Here is a 22,074-nt window from a genome sequence, read left to right on the forward strand (position 1 = left end):
AGAATGAAAAGGCAAAATATGCACTGAAGATTCATCTATGGGGTTTAGGTGAGAAAAGACACATTACTTTTAACCAAGGAGGTTTGTTTAATTGTTTTAGTACTAGGATTGCTTTCGGTATGATGGTTGTCCTTCATCAATTGAATAAGTTAAGTACTTCTGCAATCATGACTTAGGATTTTCTTATGGATTCTTATGAAAAGATTTTTATCGTTATAAGCCTTCTATTTGGGTTCTTGGTTTTTAGAGGTAGTTTCAGTGAGCTTCCTCAAATTTGAGTCCGTTTAGCTAGTTCATTTATGTCATATTAATTGGATTCTAACCTCTTCACCAAAACAAACTGTGCAAAATTCCAGAAATGCAACCACCTCACTACAATGTTGGTGCACAGTAAAATCCCTCAACTTAGCTTTTTTGGGGAAAATATATAAATGCACAGCTACCACCCAATTACCAAAAGCTCTGAAGCAAAGCTCCAGCATGCCTATTCAAGAGGTGAGTGCTGCATAGCAGGAAAGAAACGCCATCGCTTACCCCAATGGCTCTTTGCTTCCTTTGTCCATGCTGCAGGGGCCAAGTTTTCTTGGTAGCTGCAAGCACCAGTTCACTGTGCTGGGCAACCTCGGGTCAAAAAAGACATGCCCCTCTGCAGTCCCGGCTGCCCCAAAGCCTCAGCATTGGCCACTCCTTTTCATGCCGCTGTCATCATAAGAATAACCTACTGGTACTCTAATGACACCACCAAAGCTGCCTGCTAAAGGCTAAAGATGGTCTTTTGCGTTCGAGTTCATTCACTGTGCTGTGCTGGGCTTTCTCCATGCCCTCGCTCAGCCGAGCTCCAGCTTTTGCCCACCGCCCTTTTCTCTTCTGGTCCCTCTTCTCGCTGCTGCCTGGTTGATGAGGTCATGTACAATGCATAGGCTCAAGGTGATGCCTCGCATGTCATGTAGGATCGGATATGACGTAAAGTAGGTTCGGATAGGGAAGCGAGATCCTCTCCAGGAGACGGGTGTTTGAAGAGAAAAAGTATGGTCCGGTGACAAAAGCTGAAAAGGTTGGAATGAAAAGTAGAGATGCATGTGTACTAAAGTCTTTATTTTCTATTTCTTAATGAGGCCCACTAGTGATAGCTTGCATTGAGGAGAAAAAATAAATGTAGATACCTCAAATTACTTTTTGTCATGAAGCATATGTATCCATATGCCACCATTGTACGTGCCCTCGAGGCCTGCCTGCTGTACCTGGGTCTCACTCTCACATGTGTATGTGTGCGTGAGCGTGAGGGAATATGTTGACTGAAATGACGAGAAAGCTTTATATCAGCCTCAGCAGCAGCGTGGTGGGTGGTGGCGCCTATCTTTCACGGATCTTTTTTCTGTTCGGGCAAAAAACTTCTTTCCCGCAAAGCTAGTGTGTTGGGCACCAATATGGGAAGTGGCTCGTGGCCTTCGCTAGCTCTGTAATGGAAAGGAAAATGGGGCTGTGAGTGACCTGGATTTTGGCTTTGTTTGGTGCCTGCATATGGCTTTGTCCTCTGCCATTTCGATTTTAGGACCATCAGTTTGGTGAGATGGGGATTTGCAAAACAAAACAAAAAACAAAAAAATTGGTGAGATGGGAATCTGGGCCTGGGAATTTATTAACTTGTTCGTGGGGTTCAGTGGCATTGTTAATGTACATACTCCTCTTCAGATAAATTATTTGTGTACATGTTATCATGGAAATGTCTTTAACCCCTGCTGCTTCATCAGCAACTGCAGTTCATGGAATTTCTCCTCCTGTAATTCTTTTGCCTTACAGTTACTACTATGCTAGGTTTTATGCTTGCACCAACTGTGATTCATAGAATTTCTTACCCTGCAGGTAGCTCTGCACTTGCCAATTGGTCTATTCTTCCCCTCTGGATCTCGCGTTGAGTTGACCATCTCTGCTGTTAGGGGTGTTCGCTGCACGCCCGTGTTAAGTGCTTGCAATATTATAATCACCATCACTTCCAGTTAAACCCAGAGATCGAGGATTAAACAAATCTCTCCACAGAGCAATTTCCTTCCCCGAGAACCCTAATACATTCTTATAAAGGGCACTCAACTGCATACTGTGCACTACTTCAAAAAGATACAGTTAGCTAACTGCTTGAAAAACAGATAACACTGTATACCACCTCATATTTGCTTTTTCTGAACACTGATCTGTATTTCGCATATTGGTGGGAGATGGCCATTATGAACTCTGTACTATATAGTCTGGCAAAATCTTTGAGGAGATCAGAATTCATTTTGGTTAGGGACCAATGTGCTCATGAAGGGGGCTACATATTACAATCATGTCCGCATTCATTTTCAACCACCTTTTCCAGCATAAACTTTCATCATGAAATTCTATCATAATTGGCCGCCTTTGGTTTTTAGCAGGCCACAGCTTTTTTTGAAGCCCCAATGGACTCCTCCTCCCTCAGTAATCGTTCCTTAACTGAATGATCTCCAATGTCACAGGTGTGCAGGTTTCCTCTTGGTTCTTGGAATCCATTTGCAATGTATAACTCCTCTCCTATTCTCTCGACAGTATTTCGCCACCCAGAACACTGCCCTGAGAAATTGTTTATGGTACTATAAGATACGGTGTCATGGCTTAAAATTGCCCAGTCCAGTCCTCTGTAGCCTGTACTTAATTTACTAGTACATGCTAATGTTTATTTTCTGTTCACATGGCATGCTCACCGGCCTCACTCATGTGGCATGATGATGATCCTCCTTTGGACGGTGTGGGACAATTTCTGCCAGCGATACAGCACCCCAGTACTGACAACTACTCAGCACAGCAAAGGTAATTACACTAAATAAACAGTTTGGTCATGGCCTCAGAGGGCATGGCCAAAGCACAAGGCAGTCAAAGGTAATTAATTACACTACACAGCTTGATCATCATCCTCTGAAGTGCCACCACTGCCTTCATTCAGTTTCAAACAGCGCATCATCCCAAGTCAACACCCATGATTCATTCATTCTTGATACAGGAGAAAAACATAAAGGCAGCAAAATACTAGTGGAAAAAAACATAGTACGACTGCATCACCATTCACCGCTACCACTCCTCATCGCCCAAGCTCTACATTGTGACTCTTGACACCGCTAACTACAATCCTACTACATGATGGCACAGCCCTTGGTGTTCTCGTCGCTGAACATGGTCTCGACGTCGCCGGTGCCGCCGCCGGGGTGGTAGGCGGAGGAGCCGCCGCCGCCGCCGCCGCCGGGCTGCTGGTAGTAGTAGCTGTATGGGTTGTAGTAGGCCGTGTAAGGGCTGATCTGCGGAGACCGGTGGTACATCATCTGCGGCTGCGGCTGCGGCTGGTGCATCATCATGTTGCCCCTCAGGTTGTTCATCATCGCCGCGGCCGCCGCCGGGTTGTTGTGGTACCCCTGCATGCTCGCCATCAGGTTGCCGTTCTGCTGCTGCTGCTGGAGCCCTCCGTAGCCGGCGGCACCGTAGGAGGAAGGGTGGCTGAAGCCGCCGCCTGTGTAGCCCTGTATGCCAGGAGCAGCACCGCCAGCTCCCAGGCCATGGTTCAGGCCCATCAGGCCACCGATGCCGCCAGTGTTCTTCTGAGCGCCATTCCCCATCTTGGCATTCCCTGCCGCCGCGCCCATGTTCATCTTCTGGTTCTGGTTGTTCTGATGGTGGTTGTTCCCTGCTGGGGCGCCTTTCTTGCCGCCGACATTGGCGGCATTGCCGCCGTTCTTGTTCTTGGCGTTGATCGCCGCCGCAGCCTCGGCGCGCTGCCTGAGGATGCCGAGCTGGCTCATCTTGTCCCCGAGGAAGCGGAGGTCGTCCTCATACTCATCGTCAAACTCATCATCGTCTTCGTCGTCCTCATCATCATACATATCATCTTCGTCATCCGAGCTCAGGTCAGGGAGCTGGTGCTTGCTGTGCTGGCTCTTGAAGGCCTTGAGCCCCTGCATGAGGCTCCCAACTCCGCCACCAAGCTTGCCCTGCTCCTTCTGCCCGCCGCTGCCCTTGCCGCCGCCATCCTTGCTCACATTGGCAGCCTGCTTCTGCTGCTGCTGCTGCTGCTGCTGCTGCTGCTTCTGCTGGTTGTTGTTGTTGTTGCCATTGCCCTTGTGGCCCTGGTTGTTGTTGCCGCTGCCGCCCTTCTGGTGTGACCACAGCTCTGCGTGCTTGCCCCCTCTGGTGAGCTTCCGGATGAGCGTCTCAGAGTCGACGCTGCCAGTCACCGTGACCTTGTGGTTGTCCACATCGATGGCCACCGAGTAGACGCCTGCAATGAACAGAAAGCAGAGAGGGAGTGTTCACAGGTTGCTCGTGAGCCATGGTAAATTACAAAGTACTACTGCTCATTACTAATGAAGCATCACAAGATTTGCAGGTCTGTGCAGTGAGTCTGGGTGGGGTTCATCCATCCATCCATCCATCCTGTGTGTGTCATTTCCTACCAGCCGTTTGTGAGATTCGACACAACAATCACCTCAGCTACTACATAATGGGTGAGTTTTGGACATATTCATTAACTATCAATTAGCTCAGGATTTACTCACAGCATCCATAACTACTTTACTTACTACATCGATTCGGTCTGAACATTTAATTAGGATGGCCCTGACGACATGAAAAGCAGGGATTTCTTGTCGTGTAAGCGCATTTGGCAAGACTCGTGGGGGTGGTTTCAGGTCCAGATGCAAGTGGGCAGGCAAAGCCCAAAGCTTGAGGCCTTTATTAACAGTTACAGCAAAGCGTGCGTCAAAGAGAAGAAAGAGGGAGCTATAACAACAACAGCAAACAAGTAGCACCACCAGCAGCTTAGACCGCTAGAATGGCGCATGTGCAGCAGCAAGGAAGGAGCCAACAGAAAGAACACGCAGGATTGGATTGGATTGGAAGGCGATGGACACTAGCTGGGCGTGTGTGTACCTTCGATCTTCTGGAGCAGCTTCTTGACCTTGTGCTTGCAGCCGTCGCAGTGTATGTTCACCCTCAGGACATGGGTCTGCAGGAGGCAAGCAAGCAAAGCCCCAAGAAACAAGAACAGTTCATGAGCTCCCTCCCAATCCCAAGCACCACCACACCAAGAACAGTTTGAGCAGAGCTCCTCACAAGAGAGAGAGAAAAGAAAGAAATAAACAGAGGGAGTGCCAAGAGGGATGGATGGAGAGGGAGGTACCTGGATCTTGACCAGCTTGAAGTCCTCATCCTTGGTCATCTCTGCAGAGCCACCACTGCTGCGCAAGCTTTCTATGGGAGAATGGAGGCAGAGGGAGGAGGAAGAGAGCGTGTGTGTGTGTGTGTGGGTGTGGGAGGGGGAGGGGCAGTGGCTAGTGGAGGAGTGGGGAAGTGATGGTGGTGCTGGCGCTGGCGTTGGCTCTTGTACCGTTGCAGGAGGAGAAGCCACCCCTCCTTCCCTGCATTTAAGAATGTGTCGTTCGGTTCTAACTTCTACTACTCCTTCCTCCTTCCTCCCGCTCTCCCCCCACTCTTCTTATAATCTCACTGCCCCTCCCACATGGGTGAGGCCGTGAGGGGAGGGCCATCTCTTCCATCCTCCTCCTTCGCCCTGCCTGCCCTGCTGCCCCCACCTCTCCGGTAAAAAAATTATATTGCAAGGTTTGTACCGCACGGTACATGCACGGTTACTACACACGGCCTCCTCATTGTCTCACACTCTCTCGTTAGGACAGTGTGGTGAAAAAATCTCTCTCTCTCTCTCTCTCTCTCTCACACACACACACACACACACGCACGCACGCTCTTGTCAGGATAGTGTGGTGAAAAAAATATCTCTTCTTTTGTAGTCTCTCCAGGAGGCTGTCTGAAGAGGCTGGCCGGGTTGGGGATGGGCTTTGGATTTTGGAATTGGCAGTGGGGGAGAACTATGGGTTTGTATCATGATAAAATTTTGTGAGGGGGCACTACGGTCCAGTGCTACACTAATGACCCTACGTGGGTGCGTGTTGTACACATGTATATAGAGTACAATAGTAGCAGCTGACTGACCAGTGGCCGGTGAAGAACATGTTGCAGGCCCAGCATGTTGCCACCTTGATGGTCCGCTGCTACAAACCAAACCGAATTGGTGAGACCCGTTCAATTAGCCACTAATGCACTGTTAACACCTCCTTTTCTTCTGTTGTGGGTGGAAGATTCATGGTACCATAAAGTTGTCACTTTTTATTCGGTTTGAAATATCAACCTAGTTAAGTTGGTGAGCAACTACACTTTCAGAGCCGCTAGTCCCCACACCACACCACACCCCCACAGCCTTGATGCCTTGTGGTACTGCTAGGGTGCTGAGTCCAACAGAGTAATTAAAATGCACAATGTCACAAGGAAATTACAAGTTACTACTTATTATATTTACCCTTTCTCAAACTAACCCACTAGAGATTAATGGGAAAAAATAGTCTTGACACAGAATGTGCCATCTTTTATGTCATTGGTGTCAAGCAATCGAAAATGGACTTTAGTAAGCTCGGCAAATCCTTGGCATGTATTGTCATCGTCGCGACAACCATAACTGACATGAAAAGCGTTCGATTTGCCATGGTTAAAAATCCGACATTCTGAAATCAGATTTTCCAACATTACCGCAGAAAATAACCACATCTGTACCAGGTCGACGGATCACTAACGTGGGCCCACATGTCGGATCAACATTGCCTGCTGCTGCTGCTGCTCAAAGATCTTTGCTCCACGCCAGCGTGCTGCGCCATGGAAGATGCTACTGTGGTGTAGTGTCAGCGTGTGGCTAGCTAGCTAGCATCCGGAATTCATGGCTGCTGCTGCTGCTGCCACCACTGGTCATCTGCTGCCGCTGCTGCTGCTCTTCAAGTCCGGGTAGCAAGCAAGTACGTACGTGTGTAACTCTGGTTGGGGCTTGACGGCTTGTGCTACCCCTATGGAAACCTGACCTTGACCTACATTGGCCCTGTTTGGATACTCTAACTAAGTTAGAGGCTAGAGTTAGATTCTAACTCTAAACTAACCTTGAACTAACTCTAACCAAAGTGGTGTTTGGATAGCAAGGTTAGATTGACAATAAATGCTCCTTCTCAATCATTTGGCTACTTTAGACCCTATTTTCTGCCGGATTTAATGTGGCCGGCTCTTGTGTGGCCTCCTCCGGCTCACAATTGACATAAACGAATCATGTTTACAAATCAAGCATGCAAAACTTGATAAAAAAATTGTCCATACAAATGAGATGTCCCACTTAAACATAACTTAAACATACAAGTCGTCAATCGAAGCTTCAAAAAATATTACACTCCATAAAACAAAGTATGAGCTAACTCATCATGGAAGGCATTCATGTTGATATCTTCAACAAGAGGTTCGTCTTCTGGCCATGCGGATGCAGAAGAACTAGGCATTGGGTTATAATTTTCATCTGCATCACAAGCATCAAATTCCCTATCCGCAATTCTGCTCTCTCGAATGAAATTATAAAGAGCCATACAGGCAACAATAATTCTACTTTGCTTGTCCTCTAGAAATTTTGGCATGTTCAATAAAATCCTAAATTTCATCTTCAACACTCCAAAGGATCGCTCAACGACATTCCTAACTTTGGCATGTGCATGGTTGAAGGTTTCTTTCATACCTTGTGGCGGCGGGCCATTTTGCCATTGTTGCACATGGTACCTTGTACATCTGTATGGTGAAAGGTAGCCTGGCCGGTTTGGGTATCCTGCATCAACCACATAATACTTCCCTACATATTATGAAAGGCATAGAATGAGACTTAGATGAACTAGTGTAGTTAGATAAAAAATATTGCAAGACAGTTCAAGTCGCAAACCTGGTGGTGGATGTGGAAATTTGTCTTGATGAGTAGTTACGGCATCTTTGAAAACTCTCATGTCATGTGCTGAACCAGGCCATCCCGACATCACAAATGTAAATCTCATGTCGAAATCACAAACAGCAAGCACATTCTGACTGGTTTCATTGTGCCTGTTCAAGTATGGAACCCTCTTACTCTTATCCACCACAACATTCACATGTGTCCCATCTATAGCTCCTATGCAGTCATTGAAGTGTGGCCAGAATACTGGATTTTCTAAGTTTGGGTGCACCTCTGAAAATGTTGGATCCTTAGGTACAATTATGTCATGTGCTAACCTGAGGAGGCATGCCAAAACTCTATTAAATGTCCTACTTACTGTCTCCATAGACCTTCTGAAACGGTTCTCAGCCTGTCTAACTGACTGTGGTGATCCAACAATCCATAAAAACATAGCTAGAGCCTCTACAGATGTCATTTTTGTAGTGGACTTCAAGCCATATGATTGCACCAAAGTATTATGTAGCCTATTAAACAAAGGTCTCTCAACCCTAAACATGTTATAGCATTGGGTATCTCGGGCTAGTGTCTCCTGCACCCAATCCAAACCAGAATATCCACTGACCCTCCTAGGTAGTTTCACAAAGTAGTTATCAGAGTACATACCCAAGATAGGAACCAACTTCAAGATTAAATTCTCGGACTGCACCAAATTGTTGCGGCACATGGATATGATCTCATCCTCACTTGTGCTACCTCCATCATATTCTTCTTCCTCAGTCATGGGGACATGATCTTCTTCCTGCTTCAACACATGTACCAAATCGTCAACACATAGCATAAAACTTGAAGGAATGTAAGCAAATGAAATTAATTCGGCCCGCAGATAAAACAAAATAGGTTCAACACAAATAATAGTTCAACGCCTCACAAACACATGACAGGTTCAACATACAACAATTTAAATAGGTTCAACATCTTAACACACACTTCCCAACTACTCCAAATTGTTGTCTCTGCACCATTTCTTGAAGTAACCCAACCTAAGCTCAGCAGTTAATTGGCCACAAAAGAACTCCCTTTGGTACTCCGTTTCGAACATCTTGGACATAGCATAGACAGAGTCAACTGTTTGCTGAACACCGCACTCAAATGCCAGCTCCTGACACCTCTTCACAGAAAATGCAGCCTTCTCATTTGCACGTTTCTGCATTTGCTTAGTGTTGGCTGCGACAGACTCCTTGTAGGTATTGGCTATGTCCTTGACAATTTTCACCATTGGGCTCTTGCTCTTCTTCAATGGACTAGTCAAAGTGCTTGAAGTGCTTAATGACCTCTTGCCCCTCTGGCTCCTCTGGTTGCTTGTACTTGTAGGTGTTCCTTGAAACTCCTCTTCTGCCCCTGCATCTTGCCCTTGAGTCTGACCATAATCATCTCCAGGCACAAAGGCTGTGCTTCCATCCACGGTGCAACCTCTGAACAGTTGATCAAGCAACTCCTCGTTTGCTGGAGGACCCCACTGCAACTTCCTTAGGTATGGTTTCTTCTGCAAGATAGTGAAAATGTAAAACTAGTTAGGATATGAGAGCACACTTCAGAATCTATCTACTATATTATTAAAATGAGTCATCCTGTATGTGCAGCCAAGAAAAAGTGAAAAAGGAGTGCAAAATAATCTGATTCACTGATTGTATAGTGGGTTCAAATTAGAACAAACAAGATTTAAAAATAGTACAGTGCGTAGAAGAATAAAGCATTTATATTATGTAAAAATAATTCAGAATTGTAGTTGAACTTCACTTTTTGAGTAAATTTTGTTGCCGCTGACCAAAATAAGCACAACCCAGCCTAGCATATGAAACATAAGTACAGTATGTAGTTGAGTCACATCTAGCTAGCCTTAGTTAAAAGTGCACCTCTGCTAACCAAAATAAGCACAACCCAGCCTAGCATATGAAACATATGTACAGTATGTAGTTGAGTCACATCTAGCTAGCCTTAGTGAAAAGTGTACCTCTGTGTGTGTTATCCAGAACTCAGAGTCGGCATCAATGGTTCCATCTGGTTTCCTCCCCAACCCTGTGTGCACTTGCATGTATCGCCAAAAGGAGTGGGTGTTTTTGAGTACGACTATCTGGTTCTTCACCTGCACACGGGAATACACCAACCCCCTTCTAGCAAGTAAGCCGTCCATAACAGCTTGGTACCCTTCAGCAGTCATTGTTACACCATTATACGTTCCTGCTGCACGTTGCTCAATGCACAATTCTAACAAGCAAGCACTATTAGCATCATTCCATTGGGCTCGATTGTTTTGGCTCACCGAGGGACCTCCGGAGCTCGCAAACTCTTCCACGTCATCCTCCAATTCTTCATCACCATTGTCAAAGGGAGCGCCAGAGCCGGATGCTTGCGCACGGACAGCACTCCTCGGTGCCCGGCGGCTGGGTGCCGCGGCGGCCGAGTTGGCGCGCTGCCGAACGTCGCCGCCACTGAACGCCGTGCCGGTGCGCTGGTTACGGCGGCTGGGTGCCGCGGCGGCCGAGTTGGCGCGCTGCCGAACACCGCCGCCTGCCCCCGACGACGACCCGCCAAGGAACATGCCACCGTTTCCTCCTCCGCGACCGGCTGCCGCCGCTGAGGAGCCGCCGAAGTTCAGTCGCCGGGCGTAGGGTGGGCGATAGGGAGGGAGCCCGGAGCCCCTGACGCGCCCAGGGAGGAGCTCGTCATCATCGCTCTGGAGGAAGGCTCCGTAGAGCCCAAGCCCCGGGAACCCCTCCGACACCGGTGCTTGCGAGTTGAGGTCGAGACCGGCATGGGTAGCAGGGCCGCTTGCCGATGGCTGCGAACCCCAAACGTCGAAGCCGTCTCCATCCATCGCGGGTGCTCTACTCCAAGCTATACTACCTGCACCAGAAGAGAAGAATCAGTAGCACATTCAGGAAAGCACAATGGAAACACGCAGAAAGAAGAGAGTAAGGAGACCGGAGTAATATTCGGGAACACATGAAAAGATGGATAAAATATATAGGTTAAGATAACCAACTTCTACGACAAATAACTATACATAGGATTGTGATACACAGGACATTTATACAAGCATGCGGTTCCACTTTTACACAAGCATTTTATAACAACGATTGTGATACACAGGACAGGAGTAAATATACACATTTTAGGCAAAGCAATGTAAGTAAATATAAATAGCAAAGAACAACCTCAGCCCCCACCTTTTCACATGCCTGTATTGCAGCCATTTAGCAATGATAGTAGAAAACGAAACACAGCAGAAGGAATTGAGGTACAAAGTATCCTATAAAATCCAAGCCATAGTAGCCCGGAACGTGGGTCGACGCCGCGTCCCATGTACCGTTCCCATGATGACCGGACGTTGCAGTTATACAAGGAATGAAAAAACACAGCGTGGCCGTAACTGTAGGCGAGATAATTTAGGAACAGAAGGCCAGAAAGGACGTAAATAACAACAGTCCTCTAATACCGGATGGACTTCCTTAATTTGCTCTTGCCTTGAACGATATTGCACTCTTTCCTTAATCTGTTTTTGTTTCCATGTACAATAATAGTCTTCCTTCTTCAGGAAATTCATGAATTAGACTGGCCATCTAGCAACCAAAACACATGACCGAAATTACAGAAATTTATGGAATAAATTGTCCATCTAGCAACCAGAGAAGGAACCCTCGAACTCACCCCTAGATGCGCTGCGAGCGGCGGTCGGAGAAGGGCGAGCGGCGGTCGGTGAGGAGGGAGCAGCGGGAGCGGCGACCGAGGGAGGGTGAGCGGCTGACGGAGGAGGGCGAGCGGCGACCGGAGGAGGGCGAGCGGCTGACGGAGGAGGGCGAGCGGGGCCGCAGGAGGGCGCTCCCGGGGTTCCGGCGGCGCGGCGCTGCGCTTGGGCGAGCGGCGCAATGGGGAGGAGTCGTGCGAGGTGGGTGGAGAGGAGGGATCTGGTGCGGGAGGGGTGAGTTTTTTTACTATTTTTTTAGTGGGCCCAGAAAAACTAACCCAAATAAGCTCCTCTAGTGTGGGCTAGTTTTTGGGGTGGGTTAGATCCAACTAACCCAAACTAACCCATCATGTTTGGATCCTTTTGGGTTATTTGAGCCCAATCTAACTATATCTAACTTTAACTTAGGGATCCAAACAGGGCCATTAGTATTCTACTGCAATGGTTTGTGTCTTCCAGGCAGCGCAGAGTTGGCCGGCTCACTGTCGAGATTATTGGAGGATCCATTTGAACGGAGGTGTCAACATGACCTCTCAGTCTCGGAAGAGAACTTGAGGGAAGCATCTCCTCGGTAAGCACTGACAGGTGTGTTGTTTTCCTGCTCAACTTTTTCATTAACTTGTACATGAAATGAATGCCACACGTGCCGGCAACAAGGGTAGTTGTACTACATGAGAGGTTATAATCTGTGGCGCCGATGCGTGCGTGCATGTGCATCACAGGGCAGTGGCCGGAGCCGTGGAGCAAGCATGGTACGCCGCCGCTGCTGCTGCTGCTGCATTGCACCGCACTGTTCCAGCACTGGCGCCACAGTGCCGCTGCGCCGAGCGTGCATGCACCGCACCGGGGTGGACGACCCGAACTTTTTGATCATCTTGGTAATTAAATTTCGGATCCCCTCCCTCCAGCTCCAGGCCTGCCCCCTCCAACGGGTAAAAAAGGACCGGGCCGGCCAGGCGTGGGTGACAGTTTGGCTGTCTGCACTGCACACTGTGTGTATGATGGCCTTGATGTTTACTTATTACCGCCACCTGCACCCGCCTCTCCTCTGTGTGGCGGGGCGGTGAAAAAAGTGAGGAGAGGGGGAGGAAGAAAAGGCTGGTGAGAATGCATGCAGTAGGCCCCTTGACAGCACCCAACAGTGGCCGGCTTCTTTCGCTGGATTTCAGGGCTGCGCTTTTGGCATCTCTCTGTTGGCCGGGCCGAGATATCCTCTTGCTTGCTAGCTAGCTCACCAACAAATGGATGAGGCGAACGTGTGCGTGCGTGTGTTTCATCCCATGTGCCCCGCTGCACACCACATGAGCAATCTGTCAGTGCCTATGTTTTTCACCCGGTCTGTGTTTGTTTTCTTGTCGAAGTGGGTGAGAAGTGGACGGCCTGGATGAACACACGTAATAATCAGACGGCCGACGATGCCTGAGCAGCGCGTGCCTTTGCTCCCGGTCATAAGGAAGTTGGGTTAACAAACTGAACTGATGAAGAGGAAGCTTCTCCTCCTCAAGCGCATGCCTTCTCTCAAGGGTTTTGGAAAGTTGGTGCTGGTATTTACTCAAGGATAAGACGGTTGGTAGTGGTAACAAACTGATGAAGCTTCATCCATCCCTGGCGTTCGTTCTGAGTTTGCGCTAAAGATCGCCAGATAGTTATTGCGTGGCTGGTTTGCAGATTCCATCCGTCCGTCTGCTGCTGCTCCAGTGCACTCTGCGTCTCCGTTTTAATACTCATTTCACGGGATTTCTGTTTCTCGGTCGCCCAGCGATTCGACAGGGGAGGAAGGTGGTTCTGAATTCTGATCTGAGTGCGTGCAGGGCTGGAGTGACCAAGCAGATCTATCAGAGGGAGAGCCAAGCGAGTGGTGCACGGGTCCGGCTGAAAAGACCAAACAGTGGAGGCGAGGCACGTAGACGGAGGTATGTATACCGTAGAAGGATTTATTTCTGCAGTCATGTCCATGGTGTTCAAGTCCACGTGATGGATTTACAAAAGAGTTTCTGGAGTACGTGCTTGGATTTTGGACATCTATCTATCCACCTATCTATACATCTCCCGGTTTGACGTGATGGGATGTGTTTCTCGTTCTGATGGCAAGGTTCTCACTTGGACCATCATGGTGTCTCCTCTCCTCTCCCATCCTGCTTTGTTTGCACCTCAAGCTCCAGGTGATGATCTTTCCGGCAAATTTGACAACTTTGACCTCTGGGCGAAATCAAGTCACGGAATGAACTGCCCGTGAAACTATTTCACATCTCTGACCTTTTTGTGTAGCGTCCGCCACGACGGCGCCACACCCTACGGTGCAGCGCCTAGATCAGGGCGTTGCACTCCAGTCCACCGTGGCAGCCCCTGGGCCCGCACCCAGCAATGCAGCACCTCCGTGCTAGGCGCCACACATGTAATGTGCAGCGCCTAGCGTTCGGGCGCTGCACTGTGACTTAGATGCCAGCCGCCCGCTCCCCCCCCCCCACCTCACCCCATTCATTCAGTTCCAAGTTACAGAAGCAGCGGCGCCAGCGGCTTCCTCCTCTCCCCCTCTCAATCCCCTCTCCCAAATCCTTCAGATCCGACGATTTGGTCCGTGCATTTCTTCACCAATCCATCCTAGAAGGTACTCTCCTCCGATCCCCTTCTTTCTATCCGTAGAAAATATGATATTTTGAAGATTTGGGGAATCCTTGTTTGATTAGATTAGATTTGAATCTTGCATGTATTAGAACTTTGCATGTATTACAACCCTTGTTTGATTGATTTGTGGAACCCTATTTTAGTTCATGGAAGAGTTATTTGTATGAAGTAGGCATAGTATATGGAAAATTTATTTGTAAGTAGGCCTAGTTATTTGTGGAACCCTAGTTTATTAGTTTTGTTTGATTTGATATGGTTGGATACATAGATTGGTATGGTTGCATCTAGTAGGCGTACTTTAGTTTATTTGTATTCAAAAGATAATCGTGTTGACAAGAAAGTTTTCTTTCAAAATTGTTAGGATGGTTTGGCTTCTCGATGATCACTGGGACAAACAACACCGGTCGTATGCTATGGCGGTGGAGCAGCGGGTAACAATGAAAGTGGCCTGTTTTATGAATTTCGTATTTATTTCAAACACAAATGCCCCATATGTAATGTTATGAATTGTTTGTTTGTAGGAGCTTGCACCTTTGAAGCTTCGTTCTCACGGGGTCACCCTTGGGTGGATGCTCTGTGATGAGCGATACACACCGTATGTAAGGGAGACAGGACTTCTCCCTTTCATTCATATGGCCAGACGGTCGACGCCACCCAACAATGCTCCAGCACTCACCGCGCTTATTGATCATTGGCGGACGGAGACACATAGTTTCCATCTTCGGACCGAGGAGATGACTGTGACGCTCCAGGATATTGCTACGATCACCGGTCTTCCTATCGATGGGAATCCTCTATGTATGAGCACCGATTCCGATGGGTGGCGCGCGCAGATGCATGCCCTTATCGGTATGGTTCCTCCGGAGCCTCCGGAACCAGCAGCAAAAGACAAGAAGAAGGAAAGAGTCGCAACCGGTGCTACTTTCACGTGGATTACTGAGCACTTTGGTACTTGCCCACCGGAAGCTGACGAGGACACGGTCAAGACATATGCTCGTGTTTACATGTGGTACGTGATATCCAGGACTATGTTTGCTGATGGCATAGGCAAGAATGCTCCATGGATGTGGCTGAAGGTGTTGACCGTCTTCGATAGCAATTGGAGTTGGGGTTCGGCGACACTGGCTTACTTGTATAGACAGGTATGAAGTTGTTTCCTTTTCACTTCATTGCTACATTATGAATGCGATCTTGGTCTTAATTGAACCATGTTCTCTTTTATGTGCAGTTGGACGAAGCCTGTTGTAGGTCATCTGAAGGTATTGGTGGTTGTTTACTCGCACTTTCCATATGGAGTTGGGAGTGTTTGCCGGTTGGACGTCCGAAGACCGTGAAGTACGATGATTGGGACGACAAAGGCGACCCACTACGGCGACCCACTTGGGCTTACAAGTGGGATGTGTTAAATGAGACGACAGATGATCCCTCGGTCATGTACAAGTTGTACCGGAGCGAGCTTGACGCGATCACGCCTGAGCAGGTGAATTGACATTGCATAAGTGATTATGATGCTTCTATTGCAAGTTGATATCAATTTTGCATTCTATCCCATTTTGCAGGTGATATGGGAGCCACATGGAACAGGAGACAGTTTTGGTAACCCTTTAGAGTTCAGGCTGAATCCGATGTGCACTAGGTATAGGGATCTCTGGTGTATGCGGTGCCCACTCATATGCAACTGGGCGGTTGAGCTTCACCTCCCACATCGAGTGCGCCGTCAGTTTGGTTTGTTTCAGGCACATCCGCCGGAGTGGGAGGACACGGACAAGTTGCTACACACGTAAGATTAATTAACCTTGAGCACTTAGCAGCTTATCGGCGGTTTCGATGCTACTAATATTATGTTTCTAACTTGCAGGTTGGATAGGAAAAGGCAGTGGAAGATTAAGGATTGGGACAAGCATCACAGAAAGTATGTCGTACAGTTTGCGCTTAGTGTGGAGCAAGCTAGGGCTGGAAAAGGAGTCCAGCTTCGTGAGCACTGCCCGATCGCGTTCAACAACTATCTCACATGGTTTCTTGCAAGTACCCGTGTGGAGGTATGCAAGCCGGCGTATGCTGAGGAGATTTTGGAAGAACCCACTGTTTTTGATGAGGTAGCCCAGCACCAGTACAACGCAATAGTCAGGAAAGGCAACTCAGTGATCCCTTCAGCTACAATGATGAACTTTGTGGTATTTGCCCTCTTTTCTTTTCATTCACACTATTCACATCTTCGTTTACCTAACACGTTAATACCATTTCTGTTCATAGCGTGCCCAGATCAAGAAAGTAGCTGATGAGACCGAGACTATTCTTGAAACAACCCCGGCTAGCAAAAGCGATGGAGAGGTGCACTTCGAGCATTCATCAAGGTTCACATCTCCTTCAAACTAGCACTTAACATGTGTTGCTACGTTCGATGTCTCATTCACTTGTATATGTTGCAGCGTCAGGGCCAAAAGTTAAGGCGGCTATCAAACCTTTTCGGTTGTCGTGACCTCGAGTATGTATCACCAGAACGGTCTAGGTCGGCGACACCATCAGATCCCGCTTCGGGGCAGGGCCATGGTGATCATTTGGAGGATGAGGATGTGGGTGTGGTCACCCAAGAGGTATGGCATGAGCATATATATCCAATTGTTGATGCATTGCTAACTATATCCTCACACACAGTCTTTCCATATCTTTTGTTAATGCATAGGTTGCTAATGATATGACCTTGGGGACGTACCAGGTTAGGTCTGCATACAGGTTAAAGCCTAGGACGGGAATCAAAAAGTACACACCTGAAGACTTCACCCAAAGAGGCAAAAGGACGGTCGGCACCTCGCGGATGGCGGCTTTGGATGACTATTTGGATGACGATGTCAATGACGTGGAGGAACCGGAGCCGGAGCGGGAGCGTGTTCCTCTTCCTAGGAAGGTGAAGAAGTTAGCCAGCAAGAGGGGGGAGCAGCCAAAAAGCGCTCAAGGAACTAGCTCTATTTATAACTAGCTCTTCGTAGGAACCAACCATCGTCCTCTATTTGTAATGTTGAACTTGAAGTGGTGGTAGCTTGTAGTAACGTGGAACTTGTTATGTCGGTGAATTTGGAGTTGTGGTAGCTCTATGTTGAACTTGATCCTCTTTGTATGTCTTAGTTATGTTGAACTTGGAGTGGTTGTCTTAGCAATGTTGAACTTGATCCTCTATGTTGCACTTGTTGTCTTAATAATGTTCAACTGTGACTGAAATGTGAACTTAAAGTTTCTGACTGCTTATTCTAGGAAATGTTGCAATGTGCCTGAAAATGACCAAGTTTGCAAGCTACAGCCGCTGCAGTGCCTAGTCTGAAGGCGTCACACTGTATAGTGCAACGCCTAGCTCCCGAGCGTTGCACTGCTCAGTGTGGCGCCTCCAAGCTAGGCGCTGCAGCGGCTGTAAACACTTTGTTTGCTCTCTGCTTAGCTCAGCCTAGGCGTGCAACGCCTCAGTGCTAGGCGTCACACTCAACACCCTGGAGCTAGGCGTTGCACTGTACAGTGTGGCGCCTCCAGGCTAGGCGCTGCAGCGGCTATAGCTTGCAAACAAAGTGTTTGCTCTCTGCTTAGCTCATCCCAGGGGTGCAACACCTCAGTGCTAGGTGCTGCACTGTACAGTGTGACGCCTAGCACTGAGGCGTTGCACCCCTGAGATGAGCTAAGCAGGGAGCAAACACTTTGTTTGCAAGCTACAGCCGCTGCAGCGCCTAGCTTGGAGGCGCCACACTAAGCAGTGCAACGCCCTGCAAATACTTTGTTTGCTCTTTGCTTAGCTCAGCCCAGGCGTGCAACGCCTCAGTGCTAGGCGTCACACTGTACAGTGCAGCGCCTAGCACTGAGGCGTTGCACGCCTGGGCTGAGCTAAGCAGAGAGCAAACAAAGTGTTTGCAACCTACAGCCGCTGCAGCGCCTAGCTTAGAGGCGCCACACTGAGCAGTGCAACGCCCTGGAGCTTACTTAGCAAATTTTTGGCACATGCACACATATTCCGATGATGTGAAGCAGGATTGATACATAGCAAGCAAAGAACTGTGAAGACAACATATGCACAAAGTACTTCACGACACATACTAGTTCATAGTACCTAGTACTTCACAACACATAGTAGTTCACAACCAAATCGAGGAGGAGAGATAGTAGTTCGTGACACATAGTAGTTCACAACCAAATCAAGGAGGAGAGATAGTAGTTCATGACACATAGTAGTTCACAACCAAATCGAAGAGCATAGTTTAGAGGATAACACGATTATCGTCCACAAACAAGTTGAAGATGACATAGCTCTATTGCGTAGAGCAAGGCCCCTTTCCCTTCTTCTTCTTCTTCTTCCTCTCTTCTTCCTCTTCCTCCTCCCTTTTCCTTATGAGGTGGGCCTCCTTAACCACCCTCTCCATGAATATCTTATCCTCCCTCTTTTTTTCAGCTGCAATTGCCCAAAGCTTCATGGTTCCTTCTTCAAAATCCTTTTGACGCTTCTTCTGTGCCTCCTCACATTTCCTCACCAACGCTTGCTCCCTAGCGCGCATCGCATTTGACGCTCTCTCTTTTGCCTTCCTCTTCTCCTCAAGCTCCTCTTCCTTCTTCTTCTTCTTTAGCTTGGCTGCATCCTCCTCTCTAAGCTTCTTCGCAGCCTTCTCCCACCATCCCGCCATCTCATCTTCGCCATCCTCCTTCATTGTTGGTTTGTTAGGTTGGGAAGCCGGCATACCTACAATGAGTGAAACATAATGGTTAGTAAAGACAATAAGGACAAATGGAAGCACATGTAAAAGAAGAACATATGAAAAAGAAGAACATATGAAAAACAAGAACATATGAAAAACAAGAACATATGAAACATTATAGTTAGTGAGCAACATACGGAAATGGTCCATCGAGGTATCCAAACATTCCTCTATAACGACCTTGCCCTTGTCCATCACCACGGCCAAGTCCATCACCAAGGCCAAGACCATCACCACGGCCAACACCACCACGACGAGCTCTACCACCACCATGGCCTAGACTACCACCACCATGGCCTCTTGTAAGTCCTAGTTGCCGACCTCTTTGTTGCCTAGATCCTCTTTGACTAACACTTGGTTGGCTTGGCACTTGTTGGCTACCACTTGGTTGGCTTGGCACTTGTTGGCTACCACTAGGTTGGCTCCACTTGGTTGGCTTGGCACTTGTTGGCTACCACTAGGTTGGCTCCCACTTGGTTGCCTTGGCACTTGTTGGCTACCACGTTGTTGCCTTCGCACTTGTTGGCTCCCACTTGGTTGCCTTGGCACTTGTTGGCTACCACGTTGTTGCCTTCGCACTTGTTGGCTACCTCTTGGTTGGCTTGACACTTGTTGGCTACCACTTGGCTGGCTCCCTTGTGTAGCTCCTTGTTGGCTAGTGCTTGCATCATCTTTCTTGGACCTTTTCCTTGGTTTCGTACATTTTCTTTTGTTGTGGCCATGACCTTTGCGTTCCCCACAATGGGAGCTCTCACGAGGCTCTTGGAATTGATTGTTTCCCGCTTCGCGGCGATCATCATGGCCCCATCCGTCCATGTCGCCTCTAAGACACTTTGTTTTACGTCTACCCCGTTTAACAACCTTCAACTCCAGATCCGGCCATAGTTGAACTCCATGGTACTCCGGCCATTGTGATTGGTCAAAGTATGGGTGAAAGCGGGGAGCCCATGTTTTCTTGACCGTCATGATTGAGAACTCCAACTCCCTCACGGTGCGTGGGTTATTGATGTCCACATTTCTAATGCGACCGGCGGTATACAAGTGTGAGCATGGGAGATGAAGCAACAATGGCCTCCCGCAAGAGCAATCACATTGTGTTAACGACACCTTGAAAGCCTGACCTCCATGTTGCCGGCCATCGTTTGTGGTTCCTCCTGGCTCTTTCACTTCGTGCTTCCACTCTTCGTTGTCATATAATATAGCTTCTTCCGAGTCCGCCTTTCGTGATTGAAATTCTAACCATTCATCAACCTTGGGTGGGAACTTGTACTTGTACTTGCGCGGGTTCTCACCCGCTATCTGTGCATCAGTTTCCATCGAGTACTTTAGAAAGTACACATTCATCTTGTCGGACGTGTATTGAACTATTGCCGTCACGGGTAATCCACGTGCACCTTTGAGCACCCTATTGAAGCATTCGGCCATATTGCTTGTCATTTGACCGTATCTCCGGCCATCTTCATGAAAAGCACGTGCCCACTTGTTTCGGTGTTGAATGTGCCTATTGATAAAGTCTTGACCCCCATGATCAAGTTTTTTGTGTGCGAGCAATTTGTTCAACAAAGTGGCGAACCGCTTCTCGGAGAAAGCGAGACAACAATCTTGAAGATCATCGGCCAACTCCTTAAAGCCACATGCCCTATAGAAGTTAGAACAAAAGTGCCTCATGCACCATCGATGGTGCAACGGAGCATGCCCGGGAATGTCAATCTCCACCGCGTTAAGAATTCCTGGATGCCGATCCGATATGACACAAATTTCCCTTTGAGCGGGTAACACCTTCGTCCTCAAAAGACGCAAAAACCACTCCCAGTTGTCATTGTTCTCCGCCTCAACCAAAGCAAATGCCAATGGCAACACCCGGTTATTGGCTTCACTTGCTATCGCAACCAACAAGGTGCCCTTGTATTGTCCGGTCAAGAACGTGCCATCAATGGCGATGACCAGCCTACAATGTTCGAAAGCCCTCACGCATTGCTCGAACGCCCAAAATGCACGGCCAAATACTCGAACTTTCCTTCCTTCATGAACTGTTGTTTGGTGCCCATGAGGCTCTACCACATGAACGATGCCCGGGTTTGTGGCGGCCATGGCTAACAACAACCTAGGGATTCGGTTGTATGCTTCCTCCCAAGTACCATACAACATCTTAAATGCGGCTTGATTCGCTTTCCATGCCTTGCCGTACTTCACCTTGTAATGAAAGATGGCTTTCACAAGGTCAATGACATGTTGGACGCTCATTGTTGGAAGTGTGGATATTGAGTTGGAGAGCCTGTAAGTGATGAACTCAGACGTGAGTTGTCTGTGGTCTTGGGACACAATCTTGCCATCCACCCTTTTGCCTCGACACATGTGAGTTGGCACACAACTCACTACGTGCCAAGCGGGACCTCCTTTCCATGGTCTTGCACGCACAATCCACGGACATATTTCATCTTCACATGCACATGCAACCGTGTAGCGCACATTGACGTCCGAGTGCACCACCTTGTGTGGACGATAATGCGTAACCGAGTAGTTGTCGAGCCACATCTTCAATTCCAACAAGGTTTCGAACTTAGACCCTTTAGCAATCCGGTTCTTGTCGTCTCCCAAATCATGGTGAGAGCTTGGCCTAACCCCAAGAGATATAGATTTGCCACCATCCACAACGGCTTCATCCGCGAGACTAACATCCTTGAACAATGGTGTCTTGTGATCCCGACCGAATACCTTCTCGAAAGCTTCGGCCTCCTTCACCGTGAACCCCTCCTCATCAACTTGTTCATCGGGACCTTCGTCATCCGAATCCGATGCATATGCACGGGAAAAAGGGATCGAATGGTCCATTGTCTCTTGCAAATGATAGTTGTCAAAATCATCCACATTGTTGTCATGGAGATCAACTTCATTGTCATCGTCCGCATACTCATCATTGTCCTCTTGCAAAGCTTCATCTTGGTTGTTTGTAAACGGGCTCAATGTTGGCCTCACTTCTTGGGTCAAAAGAGGTTCAACAATTTCATCTCGCTTCAAGGGTGGGGGGCTACTTTTTGGGGAACGTAGTAATTTCAAAAAAATTCCTACGCACACGCAAGATCTTGGTGATGCATAGCAACAAGAGGGGAGAGTGTTGTCTACGTACCCTCGTAGACCTGAAGCGGAAGCATTATGACAACGCGGTTGATGTAGTC

The 22,074-nt window shown here is 48.2% G+C and overlaps 2 protein-coding genes across 3 annotated transcripts; both read right to left on the reverse strand.

Moving 5' to 3' along the window:
• Positions 1 to 2,929: 2,929 nt before the first annotated feature.
• On the reverse strand, positions 2,930 to 5,468 carry LOC123059980 (heavy metal-associated isoprenylated plant protein 32). The gene is made up of 3 exons (XM_044482547.1): positions 5,180 to 5,468; positions 4,930 to 5,005; positions 2,930 to 4,279 (listed from the first exon to the last, which is right to left on the reverse strand). Exons 1-3 carry the CDS (start codon positions 5,216 to 5,218, stop codon positions 3,144 to 3,146), a joined length of 1,251 nt encoding a protein of 416 aa, XP_044338482.1. The 5' UTR covers positions 5,219 to 5,468; the 3' UTR covers positions 2,930 to 3,143.
• Positions 5,469 to 7,217: 1,749 nt separating this feature from the next.
• Positions 7,218 to 10,689, reverse strand: LOC123057687 (uncharacterized). 2 transcript variants are annotated; one of them, XR_006426919.1, is made up of 4 exons: positions 9,813 to 10,689; positions 8,465 to 9,344; positions 7,814 to 7,968; positions 7,218 to 7,726 (listed from the first exon to the last, which is right to left on the reverse strand). XR_006426919.1 is itself a non-coding variant. In XM_044480606.1 (2 exons), the coding sequence occupies exons 1-2, from the start codon at positions 10,674 to 10,676 to the stop codon at positions 8,796 to 8,798; spliced, it is 1,413 nt and encodes a 470-aa protein (XP_044336541.1). In that variant the 5' UTR covers positions 10,677 to 10,689; the 3' UTR covers positions 7,977 to 8,795. The 2 variants fall into 2 exon arrangements, 1 of the variants encoding a protein (XP_044336541.1); XM_044480606.1 differs by lacking the exons at positions 7,218 to 7,726; positions 7,814 to 7,968 and having other exon boundaries at positions 7,977 to 9,344.
• Positions 10,690 to 22,074: the final 11,385 nt, after the last annotated feature.

The sequence above is a fragment of the Triticum aestivum genome, chromosome 3A (genome assembly GCF_018294505.1).
Source record: "Triticum aestivum cultivar Chinese Spring chromosome 3A, IWGSC CS RefSeq v2.1, whole genome shotgun sequence".
NCBI lineage: Eukaryota > Viridiplantae > Streptophyta > Magnoliopsida > Poales > Poaceae > Triticum > Triticum aestivum.